Source organism: Daldinia loculata, assembly GCF_022478755.1.
Source record: "Daldinia loculata strain CBS 113971 unplaced genomic scaffold F4817scaffold_16, whole genome shotgun sequence".
NCBI classification, from domain to species: Eukaryota; Fungi; Ascomycota; class Sordariomycetes; order Xylariales; family Hypoxylaceae; genus Daldinia; species Daldinia loculata.
The window spans coordinates 389942-416355 of NW_026054870.1; the positions used below are offsets into that span (position 1 = coordinate 389942).

General features: G+C 45.7%; 8 protein-coding genes across 8 annotated transcripts; 2 read left to right on the forward strand and 6 right to left on the reverse strand.

Moving 5' to 3' along the window:
• Positions 1-4520: 4520 nt before the first annotated feature.
• F4817DRAFT_314624 (uncharacterized protein) lies at positions 4521-5654 on the reverse strand (the record flags this gene model as incomplete). Its single annotated transcript, XM_049300433.1, has 3 exons — positions 4521-4728; positions 4803-5176; positions 5496-5654. The coding sequence occupies 3 exons, from the start codon at positions 5652-5654 to the stop codon at positions 4521-4523; spliced, it is 741 nt and encodes a 246-aa protein (XP_049160399.1).
• A 967-nt stretch (positions 5655-6621) lies between these two features.
• On the reverse strand, positions 6622-8014 carry F4817DRAFT_62703 (uncharacterized protein). Its single transcript, XM_049307695.1, has 4 exons — positions 7684-8014; positions 7304-7628; positions 7161-7232; positions 6622-6993 (listed from the first exon to the last, which is right to left on the reverse strand). Exons 1-4 carry the CDS (start codon positions 7900-7902, stop codon positions 6890-6892), a joined length of 720 nt encoding a protein of 239 aa, XP_049160400.1. The 5' UTR covers positions 7903-8014; the 3' UTR covers positions 6622-6889.
• A 1363-nt stretch (positions 8015-9377) lies between these two features.
• Positions 9378-13075, reverse strand: F4817DRAFT_357889 (uncharacterized protein; the record flags this gene model as incomplete). The annotated part of the gene is made up of 2 exons (XM_049305963.1): positions 9378-10102; positions 10156-13075. 2 exons carry the CDS (start codon positions 13073-13075, stop codon positions 9378-9380), a joined length of 3645 nt encoding a protein of 1214 aa, XP_049160401.1.
• Positions 13076-14467: 1392 nt separating this feature from the next.
• Positions 14468-16248, forward strand: F4817DRAFT_63116 (uncharacterized protein). Its single transcript, XM_049307696.1, has 5 exons — positions 14468-14783; positions 14846-14882; positions 14939-15009; positions 15069-15439; positions 15495-16248. Exons 1-5 carry the CDS (start codon positions 14607-14609, stop codon positions 16081-16083), a joined length of 1245 nt encoding a protein of 414 aa, XP_049160402.1. The 5' UTR covers positions 14468-14606; the 3' UTR covers positions 16084-16248.
• On the reverse strand, positions 16249-17887 carry F4817DRAFT_63138 (glycosyltransferase family 25 protein). Its single transcript, XM_049307697.1, has 2 exons — positions 17376-17887; positions 16249-17304 (listed from the first exon to the last, which is right to left on the reverse strand). Exons 1-2 carry the CDS (start codon positions 17568-17570, stop codon positions 16414-16416), a joined length of 1086 nt encoding a protein of 361 aa, XP_049160403.1. The 5' UTR covers positions 17571-17887; the 3' UTR covers positions 16249-16413.
• A 2275-nt stretch (positions 17888-20162) lies between these two features.
• Positions 20163-22057, reverse strand: F4817DRAFT_333715 (uncharacterized protein). The gene is made up of 2 exons (XM_049302786.1): positions 20790-22057; positions 20163-20651 (listed from the first exon to the last, which is right to left on the reverse strand). The coding sequence occupies exons 1-2, from the start codon at positions 21717-21719 to the stop codon at positions 20517-20519; spliced, it is 1065 nt and encodes a 354-aa protein (XP_049160404.1). The 5' UTR covers positions 21720-22057; the 3' UTR covers positions 20163-20516.
• A 206-nt stretch (positions 22058-22263) lies between these two features.
• Positions 22264-23802, reverse strand: F4817DRAFT_333716 (uncharacterized protein). The gene has a single exon (XM_049302787.1). It carries the CDS (start codon positions 23459-23461, stop codon positions 22622-22624), a length of 840 nt encoding a protein of 279 aa, XP_049160405.1. The 5' UTR covers positions 23462-23802; the 3' UTR covers positions 22264-22621.
• Positions 23803-24422: 620 nt separating this feature from the next.
• On the forward strand, positions 24423-25821 carry F4817DRAFT_63187 (glycoside hydrolase family 61 protein). The gene is made up of 4 exons (XM_049307698.1): positions 24423-24886; positions 24958-25051; positions 25102-25445; positions 25523-25821. The coding sequence occupies exons 1-4, from the start codon at positions 24764-24766 to the stop codon at positions 25673-25675; spliced, it is 714 nt and encodes a 237-aa protein (XP_049160406.1). The 5' UTR covers positions 24423-24763; the 3' UTR covers positions 25676-25821.
• The last annotated feature ends 593 nt before the right edge of the window (positions 25822-26414 follow it).

Consider the following 26414-nt stretch of genomic DNA (forward strand, 5'->3'; position numbering starts at 1 on the left):
CACACCGTTGAATATACGACTGAGGATACAGGTAGGATATAGGCAACGGTCCATATCTAGTGGGGGAGGGTCTTGCTAATCGCCTAAGCACCTTCATCTAGGTACTCGAGAGCGACGGTGATCATACATACAAAACTACCGTAAACAGCATGTATGTAATGGTGCTCAGATCCCATCTCGACGGCATCCAATCAGTTCCTTGTCCCATCGGAATGGGCAAAAATGGGCTATGCTACCCCCCCTCCGCATCTGACGAGTTGTGATAGGTTCCCAGATGGGTAATTCATACCCACGTAGTGGGTTAGGCTAGTATCTAATCGGGAGATGCTGCCTCGAAGCAGAAGCATGTGGCTGTCTGTTATGAGAAGCGGAGGCAATAAGGCTCTGATATGTATAATGTATGTATATAGGCATGTAGGTAGTCACTTGAGCAACCATGGAAGTTATCGCTTCTCCAATCCTTCTCCATTTCGCTGCATAGAGGTGTAGCGGTCATCGTGATCAGATATTGACCCTGCTGCTCTGACCACGATACAGAAAAGAGCAAAGCCGAGAAGCCGAATCCACTTCTCCAGCTAACGTCTACCGCCGCAACGCTATGTATGTTAGTCGTCGTCACAATTAGCGCTCTGATAATGGAGCCAACCTCCAATCAGCAGGCTGCGAGCGGTCTAGTCAACGACATCGTTCCCTTTGTCCTCTTGGGCGGTGAAGGAGAAAAAAACGAGCAGAATTTCAACAGGATTGCTATCAAGGGGATGCCGAGCAGGCTGAATCGGGGACATGAGGGGGGTGTTATTGCTGATCATGGTCCTAAAGCATGATTCCAACTGGAGTGTGCTGATATCTATACTCATTCCCCATTGCGTGTGACTGGATATCTTAATTATGGTGATGGGTTGTAAGTTGAAAAAGGAAGCATTTTTGAATTTAATAACCTTGAATTGGCATCCAATAAGCTGTGGAAGGTCCTAACAATATAGGTACCTAGGTATGTACCTACGTACCTACCTAACTACCTTAGGTTATGTACCTAAAGGAAGGAGGCACCTTACCCTTAAGATAAACTAACCTATCTAGACGACGCATAGATGCATAACCTAAAACCCCAGCTATGAGACGCCGGGGCGCCCCGCGCCTGAGAATCAGCCCGCTGTAACGGGCAGACGGGTAACCTAGAGCTGACATGGAAGGTCCTCCATGGGGTTGGTGAGAGACTTAAGCATGTAAAAGCCCTAACGTTGGTGATCTACATAAGTGTAGGTATCCGGTATTACGCAGCTTCAACTACACCTAATGCAACTGTCTAGAAACTAGGATAATCCGGTTAGAGCATGATTAAAACTTTTATTAAAACTTTTACATACACCAACAGCCATCCATCTTGGTCTTATGTACCAACATCTATTCTTGAATAGATAATAGAAGAAAAAATTAAATAATTAAATGATTAAAAAGAAAAACCAAAACTAAAACGCCATCGACCCTCCGTCGACCCTTACTGCAGATTTATATACTCGTTTATCTATCTCTCCACGTTCTTACACGTTCTTACCGACGTCACTCTTACATACTCATGCACGATCCGCATGAAGATGCATGTAATTGTCCGTCGATCCGCCTATATTAGCTGCTTTAACGATTCCTCTCTGCAGGCATGTTTTTTCTTTTCTTTCGCCATCTCCGTAACGAAGTACGTAATCCTTCAAATCGTCGGTTTACCGCCGCTGGCGTGTGAGGCGCTCGGAAGACGGAAGATCGTAGGATTCTTGTTGTGGACTTTTTACACCCCTGGTATTTTCTCCGTACGCGGAGACTTCGTTGGTATATGTAGATCCGACGATGAGTCAAGCTTCAAGAAACACCGGTACTCTCAACCAAAACACGGCGTTCCGGGACAAGACCGAATTTCGATCGCAAGCGAGATTGCCGAGCCAATACTAATTGCAGGATTCAACGACTAAAACACTCACATCCAATGCCCTTTTACGTACGTTGTACTGTATGTCAGAGGAATAATGATTAGTATCATACATAAAACTTGGTTCCGACCGATCGTACTCGATCGTTTGACAAGTCCCACAAACCATTATGGATGTTGCAGCTAAGAGGCCGGAGGCGTCGAGTAACGCTGGGCTATCTCCAGACTGGGGCTGCTGGGGCTTTCAGCTGGAAAAGCCTCACGAAAATACTATTCGAATGCCACTACGGGCAGTTTGATTACTCTCTCTTATGCGGGCTTGGGTCCTCACTCACCATTTGAGTTATGGTGGGATACACTCGATATCAAAGCGACTTCCATAGTCGTTTTCCTATTCAGGCGTCACCCGTGGCTCTCGCGGGTATCAGCAAGAAGCCGCCACCTACGGCACCTGAAGTATGCCCTCTCCTGAATGATTCGGATAAGGTGCCATTACCGATTTTCTGTTTGTTCTTCATACGACGGGCCTCCGGGGGAACCACGTCCAACCGTTGGTCCCCGTTAACAAATGGCTCAAGTATGCGCTAGGGTAGTGTTGGTATTGGGGAACGGCTTGAGTGTAACAGCATTCCCCCAGAGCTGTGATCTAACGCTCACGGACCCGTTCCCTCAACTCTGAACATCCCACGACGCCAAGAGGTGCAAGGCGCTAACCCGCTTCCCCTCTATAGGCATTCACAGTACATATAGTGACATCATCATCGAAAGATTGCTATCACGGTGGAATATCGGATTTAGTCTGGTACAAACTGGCTCTAGCTTTACTGCGGTTTATCACGGATAGGACCGTTCTTTCAGGACTTAATATGAACGCCTATTATTGGCCTGCTCAGGGGTCTAGGAGAGGAACAAATGCACAATCAGGTCCTTGTCACCTAAGACTGGCCAATCTGATTGAGTAAGACCATATGATTTAAGACCCTAGTCTACGACAGCGAGCTACAGCGCTACGAGAGTTTCGGCATCTATCATATTTAGAGGGCATCGTCTAAATAGGCAAGACGGCACCCGATGAAAAATATATTGCAGATTCGTCATTTTGTTTACTAATACATACTAAACCTAACTTTCGAAATAACTAACCTTTCTATCAAGATTTGACATCGTCTTTATGAAGGCTTGACACTAAAATCTTCTACGGGAAACAGCCCTGGGCATACTCACTGCGTGTCCATCTCTGATAGGCACAATGATCTATAAACGACACTAATAGTCGGTCATGAGAACTGAACAAACTCGGTTGAAAGTCGATGTCTTGCGCAATTCAAGATGAGGATGTTATTGTATACTTTCCCGATTTTCTCCGTTGATGAAATGAATAGGAGCCGTTTGACATTCAAGGAAACCCTGCTCAGCCTATCGTTTGGTTGGCTTGGCCCGGCAACTAACGCGCGTTCTGAACATTACTCGAACGACACTGGCTGAGCCTACTGTGGTTCACTTCAAATAGGCGCTGCAGGCACGCCAAGTTGCAGATTTACAGAAGTGCCTATTCCGGCGAATAAAATCATCTGCTGCCTTCCTGAAGTGTCTACCTAGTCCCGGATTTTATGAGACGGGTATCTCAGCAGCCTTAGCGGCCAGAGCTAAGAATATTTTATAAAGGAAAAATAATACTGATAAAGGACATAATAAGGTTGATATACCTACATGCCTAACTAGCTCGATGGGATTTGCTGTCCATTGGGACATCAGCCATAAGTTCCGCATCTTCCAGAAAGGATCCCTTGGCCAATGCTTTAAGATATGTATTTGTTGCACTACGTCAATGAACCAAACTTGGAGGACTAGTCGGGGGACTTGAGGGTGTCATGCAGGAAGCAAGGGCATGGTGTTCACTATGCATTGGGGTATCAGCCAATATCTCTCTTATGATGGTGTACACATCATGGTACTTGGCTGAGACCGAGGTAATGGATGGTGTTTTTTTTTTATTCCCCTCCCCAAAATCGACGTCGTTTCGTGGTATTCTCTTTGCATGCGGCAATCAAATCCGCTTTTCCGGACGTTTCATTGCATATGAACCCCTGTCAGGCTCAGGCTATTAACATTTAGTCTTAATAAATACTGCGCGGTAGGCTACGGTTCACTGGCGTCGAATGAGTCTGAGCCAAACTGAGCTAGTCAGCATCGCTTTTCAGCACATGCGACTGAATACTCTACTCTGTTTGCCCGATGTTCGGCATACAAATTTGACCACGAGGACGAGATCGAATAAATCATTACGGAGTTATTGAAAATATCAAATGCGGCTCCGCTGTCGGAGGGCTTCCTCGATCTCGCGAGGCTGAAACAATATCCGGTCATGCCCGAGATTCGTCGAAAATTTTCCTAGATGTGGGCGATGATATCTCACGACCCACCATCACCTCCTGTTGGGCAACACGACTTGCATTTGCGTGTCTGACCCCTATCATTCGCATAGGCCTCATTGCCCAACAACGTGATACGGACATTTTATTTCCAGGCCATCCTTACACTGCATATTACTCCGATGCTTCTACGATTCGGTGGCTGTCAGCATGCGTGCTGAACACCCCTATTTTTCGGTCTCGAACACAGAGTATAAACTTCCAATATGAGGCCATAACTCCACCACGAACTCGTCACCATCGTAAAGACAATTGGGTGGCTTCTTTCCGAAGCCTACTCCTGCAGGCGTTCCCGTAATGATGACGGTCCCTGCAGGTAGTGTGGTCCCCTGCGATACGAAGCTTACCAGCTTCGCGCAGTTGAAGACCATATCACTGGATGAACCAAGATTAGTTATCATAGTCCTAACGCGCATACCCCTGACTCTGCTTTACGACGACGTGCTCACCTTAGACTGGAGCTCTGCACCAGTTCACCATTCTTTAACCCTCGAATGGTGAAAGTGCTGGGATCGGGCACCACTGCTGCTGAGACAAGGACCGGGCCTAGCGGACAAGCGCCATCAAAGCCCTTGGAATAGCACGCTTGGCTCTGCGACAACTGTGCTACCCTGCTGGATACCTCGTTGGCGGCCGTGTAGCCGAGAACATAGCCCAGCGCCTCTGACTCGCTCACATCCTTACACGTCTTCCCGATTATGATTGCGAGCTCAGCTTCGTAGTCCGCACTATCGTCCTTTAACGTGTGCTTCGGGATGACGGTACGTGCCGTAGCCGGCTTCCTAGTACAATGCATGCAGGTCAGAGATTGCCTTAGTGCATGCTAGGCGCATATGGAATTAGATTTCGTACGCCTGACTTGCGCGACTTACATGAATACCTAATAGAGGTACGTCCGGAACCTTCACTATAGATCTTACGTTAGCACTTCCTCCTGCAGGGACGGGGAAAGGGAAGAGTAAGAAGCTGGAACGGCAGAGCGTCTATTGGCAGAATCCTTGAGGCTGAAAATCGCGGAAACGCAAAGAATCTACTTACTATCCGCTTCTTTAGCGTGTGATAGTTACATCCTATGTTAAGATTAGTCCCAGGGTCTTACTTCTCGGCCCTTCCATCTGCCCACAACGGCGAGTAAGACTTACATTTAGCCCGATACATCTAATAGTCCCGACCTCTGCCGCAGACACCGGCGACAAGAGGCGGCCGATGATCTCGATCTTGCCGTTCGGCTCCCCGGGATCCAAGACAAGAAGTTCCACTAAACACCCAGACCTGTACAGTATCGCCTTCGCGTACGGCATTTCCTATATCCCAATTATGTACTCATAATAGGTTCTCCAATTAAGCACCCGCTCGACTTCCCCGCGCGGGACGAATCGTACAAGTCCTGCGGAAATAGCTAGAATTGCCCGCTGTACCCTCTATTTCTGTTTGCTCGACCCAGCTAGTGAGGTGCTCCTATAGGACGGAAGCTTACTTTCAAAGTACATTTTTCTTGTGTTTAGTAAATATTTAATATATTATACCTCGAAAGTCGAAGGCTTTCTCCTTGTAATGAGGGTATGGTTCGCAAGTCGATTGTCTGCCGAGGTCGATTGATAGACTGCAAGGGTTGACCAAGCACCTAGATATATGAGAATGTCTCCGTTTATTTGATTCTCTCTTCATCTCGTCCGTCACTTTCCGTCTTTGCGCCTCGTCCCCTTCTCGGCACGTTGCTTCAGCCTAGACGGGATCTTACAGCTCCACCGTTTCCTTACTTAACCTGCGGCATTGGTGTTTATACCTTTGAGCCGTATAATCAAACATTATAAAATTCCGGGATGTATGTTATAAATGACATAGATATAGTTAATAATTACTGGTTAACCGACCTTGACCGGTCTGTATACGTGATGTTAGTATCCGTCTTTTGGAATTTACTGTACGTCTTATATGTCACTGCGCATATCCGATGGGTTACCCCGCTTAGTCCAGCTGCCTGTATGGGGATTGCATAGCTGGAGAGAGAACGGTCGACGTAGTGAGGAAATGATTGGAGCCTGGAATGAATAAAGTTGATTCTGAAGAAGTTGAGTCATACGTCAGTTGTATCGATTATCATGATGTAGACCCAAGATTGTAGGTGAGAAGATTGTAAACACAGTCCGGGGTGCTAAGTTACTCAGGTGTTATTATTAACTACTGTACCTTGCACCACATATACATGACAGCTCCGGTTTCTGGCCGGTCTTACCGGGACAAGATTCCTCCCGTGTTCCTTCGGTGCTTGAAGAAGAGCCGTGCTAAGCCGAGTGGAGCGTTTACATATGCGGCTATGTGGCTGCGGACTCGTCCCCGGGTCCTAAGATATCAAAATCTGGCGGGTTTATCTGCCGACTTCGCTTCGACATATAATCATACATATAACCCAGATAGACGACGGTGTGAAAGAAGGGTTGCAAAGCTATGCGAAACCTGTGTCGAGTCTATGACGAGGAGACAGGATAGTAAAACATCCCATGACGAAGTCGCTATCAATATTATGGCATGGCGTTCAGCCAAATGTCAGGCGTCGGTCCCCGCTGATAAGGTTGATGGCAGCTCTCTGCACGTTTTCGAAACGTGTAAAGGCGCAGCTTTCGCTCTCAAGGTGGTTCACTGTACAAGTCAGGAGGGGCCACTTGAGGATATCTCATAGATAGGTAGATGCAGTGGCGAGGCCCTCTCCTGAGAACACATGCACGAATAGATAGGCTTAAGGGGGATAGCATGTGTGACGAGATAAGCTGATCAGAGAGCAGGACAAAGCCGGAAATACCACTTACTGACGGCGGCTAGAGATTTGAAGTCACGGCCGCAAGCATTACGGTTTGGGCAATGGTACAATGACTGCTGGTCTTTACATGGGTCGACATATCAGTTATACTAATCCAGGCCACATGAAGCGGGACTTAGGACTATTACTTACGAGCAGGCGAGCTTAAATGCTGGTTCAAGGCGTGGAGATTCACGAAATCGCGGTGGCAGAAGTAGCACTCGAAGGCATGGCCGTTCCACGTCTGGTCTGAGGCCTCGTATGTGGAGGAACCATGCCAGCCGATGAGCTTCTTCGAGAGGATTCCGGTGGGGTCCTTAGCCCGCACTGCACGAAATATTTCATCGCGGTTCAGGAATGAAGCCTGGGGGCAGTGTCCGCCTTCAAGGTGGTGCGCGAGGCCCGTCGCGGTGACGTAGTCCGTTTTGCAGAAAGGACATGCAATCCTGCCCTTTCGGTGAATGCGGGAGTTAAGATGCTGGAGCCCAAGTTAATCTCGATGGTGTCTTTAACTGGCAGCTGCTCCATCTCACCATCTTGATATTATTGTAGTTTTGGAAGTCTCTGTCGCAATCGTGGCAGTGGAAATGGTCCTCGGCTTCGTGATCCTGGCGGGTTTCCTCGCTACTTGAGACATGGTAGCAGCAGCGACACTCGAAGTCAAGAGGGCGGTGGTCTAACGCGTCGAGGTGTTGCTCCCGAGAGCTCCATTGAGCGAAGCTTCTATGACAGTCTCGACATCTCCAGGCCATTGTTGCTATCTCATACCAAAGAACAATACAGAATAAAATAAGGTGGAGAATTATGAGAACGAGTTATTAGGAAACAAGCGCAGTGAGTGAGTCGAGTTGATGGATTCAATGTAAGTAGACCAAGCTGCCGACTAAATGAAACATTCTACCCTCTAGTCTAAAAGTTAAAAAGCATTACGAGTTCTGCCTAACTACAGAGTAGACAGCTGAGAAAAAGCAAACGACTACCTACCTAAGGAAGTCGTGTAAGAGGTAAAATAAGAGGTAGTTAGTAAAAGTAATATCCCTACATGCACGTATGCCCAAAGTTCGTTTGTGCGCACGTTTAAAGCAATTTTATTGGATGCATCTTATGCCCCTCCCAGTATCCACTTCTATCTTTATAGTAAAATACGTATCTTTTGCTTCCAAAGTGTTTATAATAGTTATTGGAAGTTACCTTATTTTAATTTTATTAGAACTTCTCGTAAACTCGGGCTATTATGGCAACCCGAAAGAATATACATACCTCTAGGTACATAGCTCATTTAGCGTCAACAAAACAGGTAACACAACCCCATAAAACCCGGCAGTTTAAATCTTAGATCCCGCATCTATAACAAGGTTCCCTAAGATACCCCTATATACCTATGTATGTATTCCAGCCGTAATACTGAAGCTAAGTACTCTTTATTAGCATATATTTCTTCTAACATATATATAAGGTAAGGTAACTAACCTAATACCATACAAAAGGACCAACAATTCCCAACCGGGGCTCACTTCGAATCCCAAAAGCGAAATAAACGTTAAGACAATTACTAAGGTACCATGTAACACCAAACCACCAAAGACGAGGAGAAAGCTGCGGGGGAATACCCAACAAACCGGTACCCGTCATCACACCACATCATTCCCAACTACGGATTACCTACCTAGAGAATTTCCCCCGCCATCCCTGTCCCCCCCTTCAAAAATCGACATGTCAAAAGTCGGATTATTTTACAAGAAGGAAACGATACCGAGAAAAGTAGACCAGGGTCCAGGAAAAGGGGGTTGCAGTTCGCTTAGAAATTACTACTCGATCGGGGAAAGTCGCGAATAGCGAACTATGACGACAGGGGGGGACATAGGCTGATAGGTTCAAATACCTATTCCAAGTAGCACGCGAAACCGTCGCATTCAAACCTCACCAACGCTCCCCGACGCGCATGAGATTTCCATCACCTGACTCGGAAGGATTGGCTACCATTCTGTTGGCACGGCTGGGAGCTTACTTACGACTATATCCATCACACCAGTAAGATGCCTTCCACACGCCAGGGGGGTCAAGGCGGATTACATATCTCTGAGCTGTCAAAACACGCTAATATAACGACGATCCAAGTTGGAAGCCGCTGAGGGGTATTTACATATTTGCATCTGACGCTGAGTAAAACCAAACCAAAAACAACCAATAAACAACGCGTAGAATACCTACCCAGGTATGTCTTACCCTAGCGCCCAAGACTGGAGGCCCCGCTACCGAATATCTCATCTCGTCTCTCCTCCCTATCCCACACGATCGTCCCGTCGCTCTTGCGCTTGAAGTATAGGATCCTGTGCTCCGGTATGAATTCTTCGTGCGTCGTATCCGACTTCCACGAGTCAACTGACCGTTCCATTGCTCCCGAGAAGCGATCTTCGTAGCCGATTATGTAGTCGCTACTGTCCATGGCTTGATCCCACCGAAGCCTATTTAGAACGTCACCTGCAGATCGAAGTTTCCCTTCGTACGTTGGCTTATGCGATAAACGAGTCTCTTTCTTCTTAGGTGGTTCTCTGGCTTCGTCCGCTTCCATAGATGCCCAGAATTCCGAATCGCCTATATCCTCATCCTCAGCTTCTACCATATATTTTCCCCAGTCCCGATCGTCCAATCGTAGCTCTCCAAGTTCATTCTGCGGAGTTATTGTAGCGTTTATCCAGGATGACTTGGGGTCAAAGTACTTCGCGTCCCTGCTTGCCTGAGCTTCAAAGACACCTATGCAGGTATCCAAACTGGCTTGCATAGAACGTATTCTTGCTATATCGGTCGGCAGACCGGTAGATTCTTTTAACTCCAAGTCCAAGCCGATAAGATAATGCCCTTCATATTCCTCATCTTTTTCATAAGCGTCTTGGTTTATGAAGCGTGATGGCCAGATTCTGGGATGTATGTCAGGTACTACCTTGCCGATATCTATACTCGCATTAGTACTATGTTGTGTTCCAGGGGAGAAGGAGTAGACAGACCGACCAAAAGTGAGGCGCATTTTGGTTCTAGCCATTCCAAGGTCTTATTTATCCTCGCAAGAGACACACCCCAGAATCGAGCAGTAATCTTAATATATGTCGTATACGTGCTTAGAAATTCCGTTATGCCTGTATTCCCACTGAGGAACTCGGCCCATACCACCTCGGTTCCTGATAGTATTGAGTCTGCTCTCTTCAATTCCTTAATGATGGTATGAGCTGTAGAAACTGACGTATTCTGTGCCGTGTTCAGACGAGGCCCATAAAAGCCTAGGATGGCCATATGTTCCCGTTCAGTTCTCGTATAACTCAGACTTTTATGGAAGAACGGGTCGAGAACGATAGAGTTATTCCAATCAAATCCAGCGTAATGGTGATAAAAGGTCATTAATATCGTTTTGGTACCTGATGCAGAGCCACATGTGTCTACCAGTAGCTTACACACCCGCGACAGCAGTATCGATATCTGGATACCACTAAGATAGCCAAATTGCGCAGCATAAATACCACGCCGCTCTGCCCAACATTTTATTGCATGGTATGATAGCCTGAAAGCCGCAAGGTCTGGAATCGTGCTAAGGAGATGATGCAGGTCACGCACTGGCTTTAATGTCGCTAGGGTACTTTGTAGTAACTTGAAAACGGGATCGGTTGGTGGTAGCGCCAGCGCGGCTGGCCACGTCTCGGTGATAGAAACTGCTGAACAATATTGTAAGTCCATTTTGATATGGCCGATTGCCAGCCCGATGATTGTGCCAGAGTGGGCATCTACTCGTCGTAAGATCTTAATACCCCTCCACGCAGCGTTACGAAGCCGCTGAATGACTAGTGCGAAGAAAGTTTTTGGACTGATACGTCCAATGCAAAGGCAGTTGATATCTGACGCCGCAGTCCAGACACCCAGTCCATAAGACCCGACAGGTACTAGCATGAATGCTGGAACCCCACGAGCGAGGCTATCCTCATCTTGCATTATAACCTCTTTCAATAAACACAACGCACTTTCTCTCATCGCAATATCAATATCGGAAGGGAATACGGATTGCTCAGAAAGATATGCGGCAAGCTGAGGTGCAAACATCTGCTCTTGCTTGGTTTTTACCGGAGCGGAGGTGGTTTTGCTACTGTCGGTTGGCCGTACTGATGCATCTTTAGAAACCTTTAGCGAACATTTGATCCCCCAATGATCACTACCATATGAAAGCTGGACGTTTGAGTCATCATCCTTAGAGTCATCATCCTTAGAGTCAACACAAGAGTCAGTCTGCGATGCTCCCATTCTCTGGCCAAACATGTTGAATCCTGTTACAATAAAGTCTTCTCCCTTTACTAGAATCCTGTCGTAGCGTTGTGGCCTCTTATCGAAGTCGCTGCGAGTAGTACTTTCGGCAAGACGGTTAGCTGTTGGATCAAAAGTTGCCCCCTTTTCACCCCCTAAAGCTTTCTCGAAATCCGGTTGCCTTAGATCGTACTTCGATAAATCACCGTATCGAACGCATGCAGAAGCCCAGGTGTCTACCAACCCCATATTAATGAATAGTTTTTCAACTATAGTTGAGATATTTCTGCTATCCGGAGAGATTTCGTTCTTCTTGACTGCCGTTTCGATGGTATATACACTAGTCGGAATGTTGAAGCCGCCAGCTAATATCCAAGGATTTCGAGGGTATTCCTTGGAGAGATAATAGAGGAGACACCATAATTCCTGCCCCCCTCTCTGTATAGAAGCATCTGTGAGGCCTGAACTAAGATGAACGGCAGATAGAATGGCCGGTACGAAAGCCCCCCTCTTGTATTTCCCAATGTTGGTAAATTGTATGATTACCGAGCCTTTACAGCTTCCGGAAAGCGATAGTAAGTTCCAAGAAAAAGGCCACTTGCTCAAAACCACAATATTAATACTGCTTGGAAGTGGCCCAATATCAGTTTGATCAGGGGGGCCGTTAGAGATAAAGGGGTAAATCTCCCGAACCCTCTTATCTTTACAAATATATGAGAGAAAGTCGTCTGTGATTTCTTCTAGTACTAGAGCATCCGCCAGAGCTCGCGCATCTAGTAGATTTTGGATTATGATGGGGTATCGAGCTCGAGTTGGGGGATATTGAAATTCCGCGTGGACATTATAGTTTGCAACAACTAGAGATTCCGGACTTGGGGATACCTGCTCAGCAGCAGGATATTTTTGTTGCTGAATCCATTTGAATTCCTCATCAGAAAACATATACGGGAGGCGCGTTAGCGGACGGCAATTTAACCGAATACTTTGTTCGTTACTTTCGGAACTAGCTACCACCTCGTCTTCGTAGAAGCCAACAGGATTTGGCATTGTTAATAAGGTGTAAGTACTTAGATCGATTTCTCCCCATATCTTCATTTGGCTAGGGACACTGGGATCGATCCGGGTCTCGTCCTTGTCTCGTACAAGGATATAAATCTTTTCAGCCCTCCACTGAAAGGGGGGGAAATGCTCGAGTATTTGTACTGCAAATCTATGTAGCGGGTGTTTTGAATCGTCTGTTTGTCCAATGGTCATACGCAATTGATCATCGTAGTTATGATTTCGCTTTAGCGATGATAGCAGAAGGCTCCGTAGAGTTGTAAAGAACAATGGCGATTTGCCGCACAAGAAGTGAATTGTCTTCCTCTCCTTGGTGTCCTTGGCGTCATTGGTGTAGAAACCTGCTTTATCCAACTGTATATCTGTCGAAGAAGGATGATCTGGGTCCCGCTGTACGAGCAGGGAGATGATTGATTTCGAAGCGTTAAGCAGGTTATTTACCGAAACAAATGGGTATACAAGATTGATATGCGGTGGCCGTTTTCTGAATGCTGGGTCGTAGATCATCCTCAAGTGGTCTAGCTCTGGCCATAAATGCTTCGGCGGAATAATACACAGCGCTGTGTCAGGGCTGCTACCCATGTCGGCTAACATGCCTGTTGAAGTAGTTGGAGTAGCCATAGCTTCTAAAGGGTAAAAAGAAGGATAATGATTGCCAAAACGAATGAAATGGAATAGGTCAGGATTGTTTATTCAAGGAATGAAAACTATATCGGCCTTAATGTTCCAGAAGATAGATACGGTATTAGGTGAAGTGGTGAGGTTTTATGGTAGTATATGAGGTAGGTAGCCGTAAGGATTAGGTACTTCTAGGTACCACTATGGCAGAGCTGCGCCACTTTCCTTCGCCATTTCCCCATTATGAATAATTGCATGATTTGTGAACGATCAATGACTCTTCGGTGTGAGTCAACTCAGGTAAGTTCGACTTTACATAAACAGATAAAGTACAAGGCTTGTAATGTACTTGGTATAGCATTGACGCTAATAGCGTCCCGACCCGCTGGGAATTAGCTAGGTGGAGAAATGATACATCGTATCGTTCTTTATCATCGTTGGTTTACCCCGCTAAGAACACTTCATATACTACATATGACTACGATAGGAGCAACGATGCATTAAGACAAGGAAGCTAGTACTATACACCTAATGAAGTTTCTGATATGCTATTTATATCTAAGGAAATAATTCTCACGTGAACAGGTATAGTAGTTCGGTTAGCTCTGTTACATTGTACAATTACATGTATTAAGTATCTGTACTTCGTATTAAGAACCTCTTATGGGGTGGTTCATAACCCCACCATTACACTACTTCCGTAGAGCGGGGAGAAATCTGATCTCTTCATAACTTTCTTTGCTCACAACCTCAGCTTGAACATCTATGGCATTCCGCTTTCCAAAACGCCTATATCTTTTTATTAAACTTGAGTCGAACTTCCAAGTTGATACCATACGAGCTAGTGTAGATTTGAGATTCAATACTTGAGTCTTAAGAACGTAGACTTGTATATGCAAAGTCTGTCTGCACGCTCAATACTCCCACTTTCTACATTATTCGCCATACTAGGGTCCCCTACATACTGCCACGTGTGCGGAGAGTGCATATCCTTGGTAGTTACCCTATTGGGCTCCTGGGAGGTTATATAGACTCGGAAGCGTGCGCAGATATTTCCGTATAAGTGACGAACGCCATGTGTGATAGTATGATCCGGCACTTTGCCATGTGCTTCTCCTCTCCGCACTCCTGTTATTGGCTGGCTAAGCAGGATGGCTGAATAGTGACGACGCTCTTCGATATTGATTATTGAGCCTTGATGCGCCCCAAAGTTCATCCGTTTCCATTCTAGAATTCTTCCATCTATTTGGAGAAACACCCCGCCCTCCGCATCATTCTATATTCATTAGGATGAACACCATCCGGCCTTTTCGCTATTATTCCCGGAACGGGATGGTGCTAGCTCCCTTCCGATGATGCTATACTTGAAATGTCGAAGAACATTTATAAGAGCTCCTGAAGAACGAGCAGATTACGAGCTGCTTTCTTAGTCCGATGTAGAAGACCTTCGAAAACTATATCCTATTGCAGACTCTCTGGCTATCAGACAGCTAATATGGATTCATCAGCTGATCCTCTAAACTTAGCTCATGATGATAGAGCTACTGTACTCATCGGTGTAGTGTGTCTCGTATGCACCGTTGCTACAGCTGCCATAGGGCTTCGATTCTATACTCGTTCCTGTATGCTCAAACAAGTCGGTGTCGACGACTATCTGGTATTAGCTGCATGGGTCAGTTGTGTACAACTACCTAATATATAGCTAGCAAAAGCTGACTCGGCTCCTACTTGAAGGTGTTTGCTCTAGTAACAGGAATTTCCCAATGTACAAGTAAGTACTTCATAGCAAGCCTCAAGATCAAATGGACGGCTGCTCATTATTCATAGACACACGTAACGGGCTTGGTAAGCATGTGTGGGATCTGGGTAGCGATGCACAACGTAGGAATTATCTAAAGGTACGTTACCTGCTCTCCCCAGTGAGAGTAGCTTGCCACTAATGACTACATTATTCTAGGGCTTTTATGTCTCTATTACGCTTTACAATACGGGACTTATGTTCGTGAAGTTGACGTTCTTGACACAGTACTACCGGGTACTTGCTATCAAGAAAATGCGGACGACATTGATAACCGCCATGATACTAATTGGCTGTTGGTCTATGTCCCAAATTGCTGTCGGTATCTTTATCTGCGATCCGGTTTCCGGATTCTGGGAGAAATCAGCTGGGTCTTGTATAGGAAATTATCCTCAATGGTATATCAACGCAGCGGGCAACATTGCGACTGATATTGCAATTTTCGTGTTGCCATTACCAGTTCTCAGACATCTACATTTACCTAAGGCTCAGCGACTTGTCCTTATTGGGATCTTTAGTTTCGGCTTCTTGTAAGTTACAATACCAATTGGTGTTTGAATCGGACTAAGCTAATGGGTGATTAAGCACGTGTGCTATTTCCGTCATCCGCATCAAATTTCTCCAGCTAGGGGGTGACTTTTCATACGAAAATGTTGAGGGATCTAGTTGGTCCATCACAGAGCTATGCTCGGGCATCATCTGTGCATGTCTACCTACACTACGACCTCTAGTTTCAAAATGGATTCCTGCCCTCTCGAATCGTCTACATAAACCGGCAAGGAACTCGTGCATGGTAGGCGCAGAGAGAGGGAGTAGACATATGCGTGGGAACTCGGACGCAAGCAGAATGTCGAACATGAAAGGAAAGGACGAACTCTTTTATTACCTTGGCGTACAGGCACGTCTTAGTGACAGTCTCGACAGTTCAGACGGTTCACTGGAAGCTGGGAGAGCGCGTGAAAGCTTGTCTAGCTACGGAGGAAGTTCGCCAACCCCGCCGCCGTGTGCTCATGTCGCAGCTCGTACCTCTCATAGGCCGACGGCCTATTACAATTGGATGAAGTCGTCCGTTACGACGGAAATTGGCACAGGTGGCCGAGAAAATCAGCAAGATCCTAACAAGAATCTTTCCACTACTGCTATCCAGGTCCAGCGTGACGTGGTAATGCACTAAGTGTATCTACCTCGGTAGTAGGTAGACTTTCTTGAGTTAATAACATTAAATAAAGTAATACTTTATTCCATCCATGGCACTAACCTCCGTCGGGGATATAAATCTGCATGAGGGGTCATACCATCCATTGCCTAGGAAGTTCCATCTACTACTTATGAGAACATTTTCATAGTCAAGATAGACAAACTTTTAGGTCGGTATATTTTTACTCTCGAGCTCAACTTCTCGAGAAGTATTACAAGTAAGCTGGCGCAAACCCTGGGTATCTCTATAATAATTCGCTCCGTCTATAATGCTACGTGGAACAGGAAAGAAAATGCCTTAGTAACTTCATATCTCTGAAGGAGGCCTCATACACACGTCGTGGAACAGCGCGTCACATCGAGCGCTCTTCATAATGTTCCCTGTCGTTCCTTTGGTGTGCTCAAAGCTCGAATCGTCACTCCCTTCGCTGTGCCCGTCCCCAACATGAACATCACTGACATATCCTAAGTCGGCTGGAGGTTCGTAATGGTTGAATAGTTGTGGGTTGACAACAATACACTTCAGTTTCTCCTTCTTGCAATATCCGGACAGCGCAACGTCAAACGCTTCGTTGCCGCCCCGCGATAGAAGAGGTACCATTTTCTGCGCACCCTTCTTCGTCACGCCGAATCCGAAAGTGCAGACAGTCATGTGGGCTGCCTGGACTTGACGATGGCCCTCAGTCAGCTTGTCCCTTAAAAAGCGCTTTGACCATCCCGAGTATAGTGGAGTCTCGCAGCGGGTATCATCCGCGAAAACGCGAGGCGGGGGGAGGTCGTCTGTGATGCTTGAGCCGCAGTGGCCAAGCCATAGGACATCCCAGTCGGTCCCAAAGGGTGTAGGATCGTCTTCGGCAACACCCATGTAGGCGCGAACATTATCGGACACGAGTCTCATTTCCGCCTTGATCCGAACATCCCAGTCGACGTCATCTTCCACGATAAACGCAGTCTCGAAGCCTGATGCTATCACATATTTGAGTAGATCAAGATGCGCAAGCCAAGCTTTGGCCGAGCCGGGCGCTGGCAGCTTGGCACCCTTTTTATCTGCGCCGAGGTTCCGGAAAGCTTCGACTAGCTCGTCGGAATTCTGCCCCTGGGGTGGAATTGTAAACTCGAGGTCGGTGAGTTTAGCGGCAGCTTCGAGGCCTCGGGTCCTCCAACTCGGTTTATTCGAAAGCGCTACTAGTTTTTGGAACTATGCGCGGGTTAACATTGTCGAAGTTGGAACAGAGTTGGAACAGTCTAGGTTAATAAAAGACCACTTACCCCTAGTGTGGCGTTCGCTGCCGTCTCCCGGGGAGATTGTTTGATGCGGAAGTTCGGACCATTGTGTAACTGCGAATAGACGTCGAACCGGCTTTGTAATAACCATAGACTTAAGATGAGAAGTATAACGGCTAAGGCGATAGATCTTCTATTCCGCATAGTAGTTCCATGATTTGTCCAACTCGACTGCATCATATCGTGATGGCGAAGAAAACATCCGGGTTGCAGTTACGGCGCGGTTGACAAGGAACCAAAAGAGAAAATAGACATTCTAGAAAACATAATGGGAAATATATGGGGTAAAATGTCCATTGAATACTCCAGTTCGGAGATAAAGTCTGAAAGTCTGACCGTTCCCTCGTCAGCTCTGTAGATCTCGACTAGATTATGTCTGCCAGATATTGTAAAAATATGCGTGTCTAACCGAATTAACCAGCTCGATACGATATACATACCTGTCTAGTCATTTATTGGGTGCTATCCACCAAACCTGCATCGCCCAATATAACCCCATGCTGCTTACGGTCATCTCACGGTTGCAAAGCCCGCTCGTACAGCTGACATAGAAGGACTTGAAACATGGTAACCGGGTAACGTGATGCCGGTTAATACGGTTGACTTTGGGGTAGTCTTTACTCTAGAGCCAATAGAGAGCCAACTTACCAATCAAAAGGCCAGAGCTTTCTATGCACATTTACAGAATTAGCCTCATTATCAACTCAGATGAAGCCGCTGAGCCTCGAACGATCACGAGCTGCGGCCTGCGTATGCATCAATGCACACTAAATGGAAAGCGGTTGCTACCATTCCGAGAAAAGCATCGTGATCTTGTACCGTGAATCTTTTCTGGGAGAAAATATTGGTGGGACTCTTGACTTAAACACGAAGTTTCCGGCGAGAATTTTGGCTGGTTTAGCTGGATGCCAAGAAACTACATATGATGTCGCTAAGATCCTCCACTTATTAGGGGTATCTTTCAAAGACGGACTACGGATTACAGGTAACTAATGTAGCTGCCTGGAATTTCCATGTACTAATATAGTAAATTGCCTTTCCGTATATAGTTGGCTAGGCGATTCTTTGTCTCGAAAGTCCTCTATAATTATTCCACTTGGCATTATTTGCCCCTTTTTTAGGGAGCGAAGAAGTACTGAGTTGCCATAAATCGACAAATTTCAAGGTACGGAATACTGAGCTTATTTCCCTTCCGCCTCTAGGAACTCGGCTTGGAGGTGAATTCATAATATTTCAGTCGAATATTAGTTTTATAGTATTAATGGAAGGCAAGCCTTCCTATAGCCTTCCAGTATACCCTGTTCAGAACATCACGATGTGGACTAAAGGGCAACAAACCAATTTTATTAGTCAAAAAGGAACTCTAACCCTTTGATAGCTATGGAAGCCCGCGGCTATACTGACATACCGAAAGTATCCTTTGTTCTAAACATCCAATACAGAATCTTCACACAGAAGGCAATCACAATTAGCTACGCAATACCTTTTAGTAGGCTATTATAACTAGGTAGTTTAGTTAAAATGTCCACTCTATCAGCTTTGCCTTGAGTATTAATCACTACACCTCTGTTATTACTAAGTTTCTTTTAGCCGCTTTGCTGCCATACTACCCCACTGAGTATAGTAACCAGTACAAACCCTAACCCTAACCCTCAGTATACATAAGATGTGGGAACTCGGTAGTATGGAGGAGTTTATACGAGTAAAGAAACTTATGTATTACTTGTAAAACGCAATTTAAACCTTAGAGAACTTGATATTAATTAAAAACTTTATTATTAACACATTTATTTGCTTAGGTCTACGGAAGAGGTTGATTAAACTCCAGGTAGGTAATCGGTTGGTTAATTTAAGTCTTCCCAACCCACCAACGCTTGAGAGATGATTGAGACTTCGCCAACACTGGTAAGAATCGTATATCCCTCAAACATATAAACCTTGAATTACCGACATAACGCCTTTGGAAATAAACTCCCCAAATAGTAGCCCAACAGATAATTACCCGAGACTTAATCCTAGACCATTATTCATCGTAGCGTTCCGAGACGCAGCAGCGAAGTCTTGTCAACCTTCCTCCTAACGATTATGATTAAAAATACCTAATAGTGGTAAGCGGTGAGCGAGCTAAAATTATCCATCCATTAGTGGATGTCAGATATTGTACCTTTGATTGAGGTCATATATACAGTGAATGTCAGGATAGATATATTGAACTATTAACGTCTGCCTTCAACCCTCTTACGAGGGCGCTACACGCCTCCTATATAGTAGATCTACCCCTGTATCTAACCATTCATGAAACGCTGTAAAATTTTACTTATAGAGGTTCTAAGCAGCGTCGTACATCAAAAACATCTTCTACTTAGACCTAGTCCTCAAAAAAGGCATGAGCATCCTTGACGGCAGCCTGCAACTCTGTGTCCATATGTAGAAGATCGTTGCTCAGCGGAATATCATGTGGGGCGAATTTTGACTCGTGGAATCTAATTTGGTTGCCCCCTACGTTTGTCATTTCATCTGAGAAACCGTGTATCACATCATGAAATGCCTCGTGCGTCCCAGCCTGTATGAATATAGGCGTTTTGGTTTTGAAAGGGTGCTGTAATGGTGAGATTAACGCTTGTGCTTCTGGGGTCAGTTCACCCTTCGGTATATATGCATTTTCCCCCCAGTCCAGTAGGGGCGCATATAGGAGTTTGATGTCTGAGTTTCGCGAATTCTCGTAGTCCTGGCCGGCATGTGATGCTAAAGCGTGCGAACGGATTGGTTAAGGTAGGTATGTTTGGTACCTCCTAACTAGACGTGGAGTGCTTCTTTAGAATTGCCTTGACACTCAAGCAGATAATTATTATAAATGTGATATATTGTCTATATCATCTTCCTTAATCGACGAGCCTATAAGCTATTGGACTCTTACTAAACACTAGTAATTACCTATCTTATATTACTTAGTGATAGTCCTGAGTAAGTTGAAGCGGTCTATCCAGTCGCGCCATCTCCATGGTATATATAGAATAAAAATGAAGCGCAATACATGTCGCATATGTTAGTAAAATCCCCTCAGACGAGCCAGTGTGGTGGATCCTGTAACGAGGAATTGACGTCCTGCATCCATATCAAGTTCATTTAATCGAATTCAGAACCCCAGTCAATCAACTTAATACCTTTTCCTCTGCCCTCCATGATGCATTCAAGTTTATCCTCATTTGTAACCCAACCTTGACGCTTCGTTCCAATGGCAAATCTGATTGGGTCGCGCCACTACAATAGTGATAGTCAGTACTCCATTCTCCAACTAACGAGTCTGCGAATCTTTTGGAAGTAAAAACCCCTCAATCAACTTGACTTCGAAGCTTTGGGCTCGGGGTAGATCAAAAGGAAACTTTAGGCGTTACGTACCTCCTCCCACCACGTCTTTTCACTCTGCACAACACACTTTCGACCCTGCTCGCCATTCTTGCTCGTCGCAAAAGGCCACACGGCCTTAACGACCTCGTATTTGCTCTTGCTCGAGAATAGCGAGGTGACGCTCGTTAAGAATTTATTGTGCTTATCCGGGTTCTGGATGATGACTTTGGCGTGTGTGATGAGGAATTGTACTGTGACTTGGCCTTTATAGGCTGTGGAGGCAACAAGGCTCCGCACCTGGCCTTCTAACCAATTTGCATCGAAGTTTGCTACGACCCGCTCGACCGTGAAGCTCTTTATGGTAGTTGAGTCCTTGACGAACCGGTCACACCACGCCTCTAGCCCGTTGTCTACACCAAAGTCGGGCTTCAGCCCAGGTTCGCTACCGCCACGAAGAGCCACCTCATCTTTACTAACACATCGGAGATAGTCAAGACGATCCTTGGGGTCATTAGGAACGAGCAAGTTCATAAGATTCAGCTTGATACTGAAGTCGACTTTGCGACCACGGTTTCCTTGTATGATGATTTGAAGCTTTGGAGGCACGGTGGCAATGCTTCGCACAAGCGTGGCTAAGGCCCCGGCATTTTCAGAGAGATAATTGGCTTTGCTGGTGATGGTTATGCTATCTGGCGACAGCTCAAACAAAGGCGGCAAATATTGGCGATAGTCTAATATAGGAAGGCCTGGGTAATATTGCGGGCCTTTCGGTAATTGTGAGCGGGCTTGGGGATCTAGAGAGATATCCGAAGGACCTGAGTAAGGCGGCGGCTGGTGTAACGCGTTTGCCGTATCATCTCCGACCGATAACTCTCCTGCCGGTAGGGAACGCCTGCTGGCTCCGAGGGGATCTGACGAGCGGTGGACTGGACCGGCTGATCGTGCGGTCTTGTCGGCGGCAATAGACTGGCGACGATCCATTCCTGTAATGTTGCCAATTTATGTAGAAGATAATTGTGTTTGCATTTGATGGAACTGCCAAGCCTTGGAAGATCAGGGGTTTAGGGGTGAATGAGGTTAGGTACTTAGAGTAGTAGCAAAGTAAAACAGTTAGGAATATGATTCTAAGTGAGATAGGTGGGTTGTTTAACCGCTACTCTAGTCTCCCTTAATTCAGGGGAATAAAAAAAAAGAGAAACTCATCAGAATTTGAGCAATTGAAAAGATGTTTTGCAGAGTCAAAGCTGAAAGACGATCGCTATTAGGTTAGGATTGTGGCGAAGTAGAAATGACGACGCGGAGCAAAAAGCAAAGATAATGTTGGTCTTGATATGCAAGACTTGCATATTAGATACATTAACTGCTGCCTATGCGAATAGCGCCCGTGGCTGTGTTTGCGCCCTGCACTGCGCCTAGTAAAGAGTCCTAGGTACATAATGGAGACCGGAAATGATAGCACAAGCCACAGTAACATGAATACATATTTAAACAGAAGCACAGCTCTAGAAACTACCTAGGTACATAACTATATGCAGTTCTATAGGTACTCTTGGCATTCTTAGCATAATCCAACAACTTCACTCTTAAAAGCCACCCTTCATAGGTTTAAAAGACATGACTTGACTTCTTTATCTATGTATTCCACCCAATATTTCGCGCCATAGAGCTCCTCTTTGAGATGCTGAGTTTCCTCACCGATAAGCAACGTCTCATATTTTAGCTCCATGTGTGCATACTTCGAAGTCTTGTTATAAACCCCGCTATCAAACGCGTATCTCGAACATTCGCGAAGCCTATTATCATGAGTTCATTACCATCGTCACTTTCCAAGTACTGCAAAACAGAACATCTAATAATCAAATTTCAAGCACTAGGTTAGGTACTTACGTTTTACAGAGCTCCATACCACATAACCGTTGTCTCTTGAGAAGTCTTACGAGTTCCTCTGCAGCGTCGAGGGCTTGCTTGGTTGTCTCGAGCTTGGGAATGCCCTCGAGATGTGCTTCTTCGGACACGCCGCACTCGTATGCTGCTAGGGCTTGATCGAGGACTAGCATGCGATACCGTAACTGATCAAGTGCATCATCGGTACAAGCCGCGCAGTTGCAAGTGATGCCCCATGCGGTATACAATGAGAGGCCGCGTTGTTTGCGAGTTCGACATGTGTTGCCAATGTAATCTACGAATATTTGTTCGCCAGCTTTGATGTCGTGGATCGCATGTATAGTCAACCGCTCTAAAGTCGGGTTCCAAGAGTTATAGGCGTTAGGGACGCAGGAATGGTTGATCCGGGTATATAGGGGGAAAACACCCGAGCCGTATTTTCCATCAGGTCCTAGCTGAACATTGTTGACGAGGTAGATGATGCAGCGATTGATTGTTTTGTTAACTATTATCCGCAGCTTTTTCCCCTTGAGCAAACTTCCGTCGCTATTTTTCAACTTCCTACTCTTGTAGAAGCACCAAACTCGGTTATCGACAAAGCCTCTTTCTCTAATAGCATCTGTCACCTTGTGACTGCAAGGTAACTGTTCTAGCTCCTTGGATTCGTTGTTCGTCATTCCGTCGACAACGCTGCACAACTCCCATAGCTCTTCATTGATAGATTTGATAGGTGGTACTGTGATCAATGGAGTCTCAGCAGCAATACGCGTTCCGCGGGAGATGTTAACTTTTGCGAATATCGCTTCGCCGATGGAAGCTAGCTGGCGAACTTCAACCATTCCCCACGGGGTGGCATCTTCACGGTTTTAGCGATTTTCCTAGGAAGACTTTAGCTTATGTGTAACTCTCACCTTCTAAATTTGTGTTGTTCTTATCCATGCTTGCGCGGTTCGGATATGCCATTGATTCTCTAAGTTTGTGCAATATAGTTCCAGGAACTAGATGTATCGTTTTTTGGTAGGGCGGGAGATAATAGTAGATAGTGGTGGATTACTACGATTATATATACGGGACGGTATAGTATATTGTTCTTTGCTGCTAGGTTGCCTGGGGGTATTGCTATGTTGTCTTTAACATACTTGATGTCTTAGTGTCTCATCTAACTAGAAACAACCTGCCTCAGCGGCTTTAGGCCTTTGGCCAGTGCTTTCTGACACTAGATATATAGGTTGCTTGTCATTTTTAACACATGTGTTGTAGTAATTTTGTTCTACTCGCGTTAAATTTCTCTTTTTTGTAAGCTCTAAGAAATACATCTTCTCGAAGTGGCATGCAAGATTACTATAGTCTAAAAGTGTCAGATGCTACGGTATGATACCTGATATTATTTCAAAGTATAGTTCCAAAATATTATAAGTACATGCATGTCTCCGATGAGACTATCTCAATGTCGTCTAGATAAGACACTCAACTCCCAATTTCACTCAATTCAGACCTATATCTTCGATTAGTAGATACTTGATAATCAATCACGCTAGCTACCTACCCTTTATCACGACTTACATGTATACTCCATTAATAATGTCCGGTTTCTCTTACGGAGCCAGCTTTATGCTTTTGTATGACCAAGCGGATAATATGGCCGAAATCCGATGGGAGGAAACGATCGACTACAAACGGACCAATGATAGATTAGAAGAGTATTCGAAAAGGGAAACACTCCACTCCTCCGTTCGGCGGTTTTAAGTACATTTTTCATCTACCCAAACCTCTCCATCCTCGTCAAGAAGTCCTTTCGAGATAAGATCGACCGCCGTCTGCTTTACTCCAAGGCGGGATGTATGATTTAGGCAAATTGCGTCCCCCTAAGACTAGAGGATATCTATGTCATTGGCGCTTGAACGTAAAGTACTAACCCGCAATTAGCTTGTACTTGAGCCATAGAACGTGTATTAAATTCATATAGAACTCGGCATGTCTTGCATAGAATAACGCCTCGCGACCCGTATCCCGGTACTACTACCGGACGCAGTTATATTTAATCTCGGATTGGCCCTCCTCAGCTCCCTCAAGCCTTCTTCACCCCTCCAAGGAACCTGAGAGTCGACTTCATACCTTCAATCTATCGAATAGTTTTCAAAATGAAGTCCGCCGTTGCCGCTCTCGCTCTCTCTACGCTCGCAGCTACGGCTGCTGGGCACGCCACCTTCCAAGATCTATGGGTTGCTGGAAAGGATGAAGAGTCTACTTGCGCTAGACTTCCCGTACGTTACGCATAACATTCTAATAAGATTGCACGACATACAGTGATGACCGATCGTTAACATTGGAAAAGGCAAACAACAACCCTGTCACCAGCGTGGCCTCAAACGACATCCGCTGTAATGTAGGAGGCACTAAAGCTGCTGCCACTAAGTGCAGCGTAGCTGGTAAGAATAGATTCCGATCATGTGGGTTTCATATTCTAACAGCATTTTAGCCGGTGACACCGTGACGGTAGAGATGCACCAGCAGCCCGGTGACCGTGACTGCACCAGGGAAGCCCTTGGCGGAAACCACTTCGGTCCCGTCATGGTATACCTGAGCAAGGTATCGGATGCTGCTTCGGCCGACGGATCCTCATCTTGGTTCAAGATCTTCGAGGTCGGCTACGACCCTGCCACCAAGACCTGGGGTAACGACATCCTCAACAAGGGCTGCGGCAAACAAGACGTCAAGATCCCGTCCGACATCGCCCCTGGCGACTACCTCCTCCGTGCCGAAACCATAGCGCTTCACACCGCAAGTCAGGCCGGCGGCGCGCAGTTCTACATGACCTGCTACGTAAGTGATAGCCTTTGAGATGCTTAGCAAAATTCATATGTGGAAGTAAAATTACGTGCGCTAACATGAGTGAATAGCAAATCACGGTCACTGGTGGAGGCTCTGCTAACCCAGCTGGAGTGAAGTTCCCCGGTGCGTACAGCGCCAACGACCCTGGCATCAAGGTCGATATCTGGGGCAACAGCTTCACCGAGTACAAGATTCCCGGCCCGGCTGTGTACGAGGGTTAGGATTCAACATCGAAGGCAAAGAGGTGTTATTTCAAGAAGACACAGGCATAAGATCATGGCGTCGTAGCGAGCATGTAGTTGCATCCCAAACTATGTAAATATATTTTCGAAACATTGGATCGTTAAACAATATATACTTTGTTGCCTTAAGAAATACTCGGTACGATATACTACGGCATACATCTAGCGCAAGTGAAATAATCCCTTATATTAAGCATAAATATTTGCCATTAACTAGCTAGGAGATAGTCTCGGCAAACTAGCGGAATTCGTTAGTATTCACCTAAACACTACATCTAGAGCTTCACGGAGATCATAGCGACAACTAACTTATCAACGAAGCACGTCTCCTTACTCCACCACGAAAACTTTATCAAAATTCAAGTTCTTAGTCTGATGTCACCTTATTTTATAACTTAAACTTTATGACCTATAACTTGAGAACGAATCACAGAAGAATATTACTCCATTAACTAGAGAATGTTTACGAAACGCACCATTATTTTCGGATCTAACGATATCCCACCGGGCACTTTGTTAAGAGCCATCCATCTTCGGTTGTAATCCGGCGGTTCCTTTTCATCAATTATAAAACCAAGGCCTCCCATCGGTAACACTCTGCTCACCGTTGGCTAGAAGCTGAATATGGTTGGTGCATGGGTGGTGTAAGGCCAGTGGCCGATATGAATGTGGTGACTTGAGGTAAGTTGAATTATACAATCCGTCTAACGCTAATAAA

Coding starts and splice junctions, on each gene's coding strand:
- F4817DRAFT_62703 (XM_049307695.1), bottom strand. CDS start 7,902: ATGGCCTGGAGATGTCGAGACTGTCATAGAAGCTTCGCTCAATGGAGC. Junction 7,629..7,683: donor ACTACAATAATATCAAGATG/GTGAGATGGAGC, acceptor CTTGGGCTCCAG/CATCTTAACTCCCGCATTCA. Junction 7,233..7,303: donor GCATTTAAGCTCGCCTGCTC/GTAAGTAATAGT, acceptor ACCCATGTAAAG/ACCAGCAGTCATTGTACCAT.
- F4817DRAFT_63116 (XM_049307696.1), top strand. CDS start 14,607: ATGGATTCATCAGCTGATCCTCTAAACTTAGCTCATGATGATAGAGCT. Junction 14,784..14,845: donor ATCTGGTATTAGCTGCATGG/GTCAGTTGTGTA, acceptor TCCTACTTGAAG/GTGTTTGCTCTAGTAACAGG. Junction 15,440..15,494: donor ATCTTTAGTTTCGGCTTCTT/GTAAGTTACAAT, acceptor TGGGTGATTAAG/CACGTGTGCTATTTCCGTCA.
- F4817DRAFT_63138 (XM_049307697.1), bottom strand. CDS start 17,570: ATGATGCAGTCGAGTTGGACAAATCATGGAACTACTATGCGGAATAGA. Junction 17,305..17,375: donor CAGCGAACGCCACACTAGGG/GTAAGTGGTCTT, acceptor ACCCGCGCATAG/TTCCAAAAACTAGTAGCGCT.
- F4817DRAFT_333715 (XM_049302786.1), bottom strand. CDS start 21,719: ATGGATCGTCGCCAGTCTATTGCCGCCGACAAGACCGCACGATCAGCC. Junction 20,652..20,789: donor AAAAGACGTGGTGGGAGGAG/GTACGTAACGCC, acceptor TCACTATTGTAG/TGGCGCGACCCAATCAGATT.
- F4817DRAFT_333716 (XM_049302787.1), bottom strand. CDS start 23,461: ATGGTTGAAGTTCGCCAGCTAGCTTCCATCGGCGAAGCGATATTCGCA.
- F4817DRAFT_63187 (XM_049307698.1), top strand. CDS start 24,764: ATGAAGTCCGCCGTTGCCGCTCTCGCTCTCTCTACGCTCGCAGCTACG. Junction 24,887..24,957: donor CTACTTGCGCTAGACTTCCC/GTACGTTACGCA, acceptor ACATTGGAAAAG/GCAAACAACAACCCTGTCAC. Junction 25,446..25,522: donor AGTTCTACATGACCTGCTAC/GTAAGTGATAGC, acceptor ATGAGTGAATAG/CAAATCACGGTCACTGGTGG.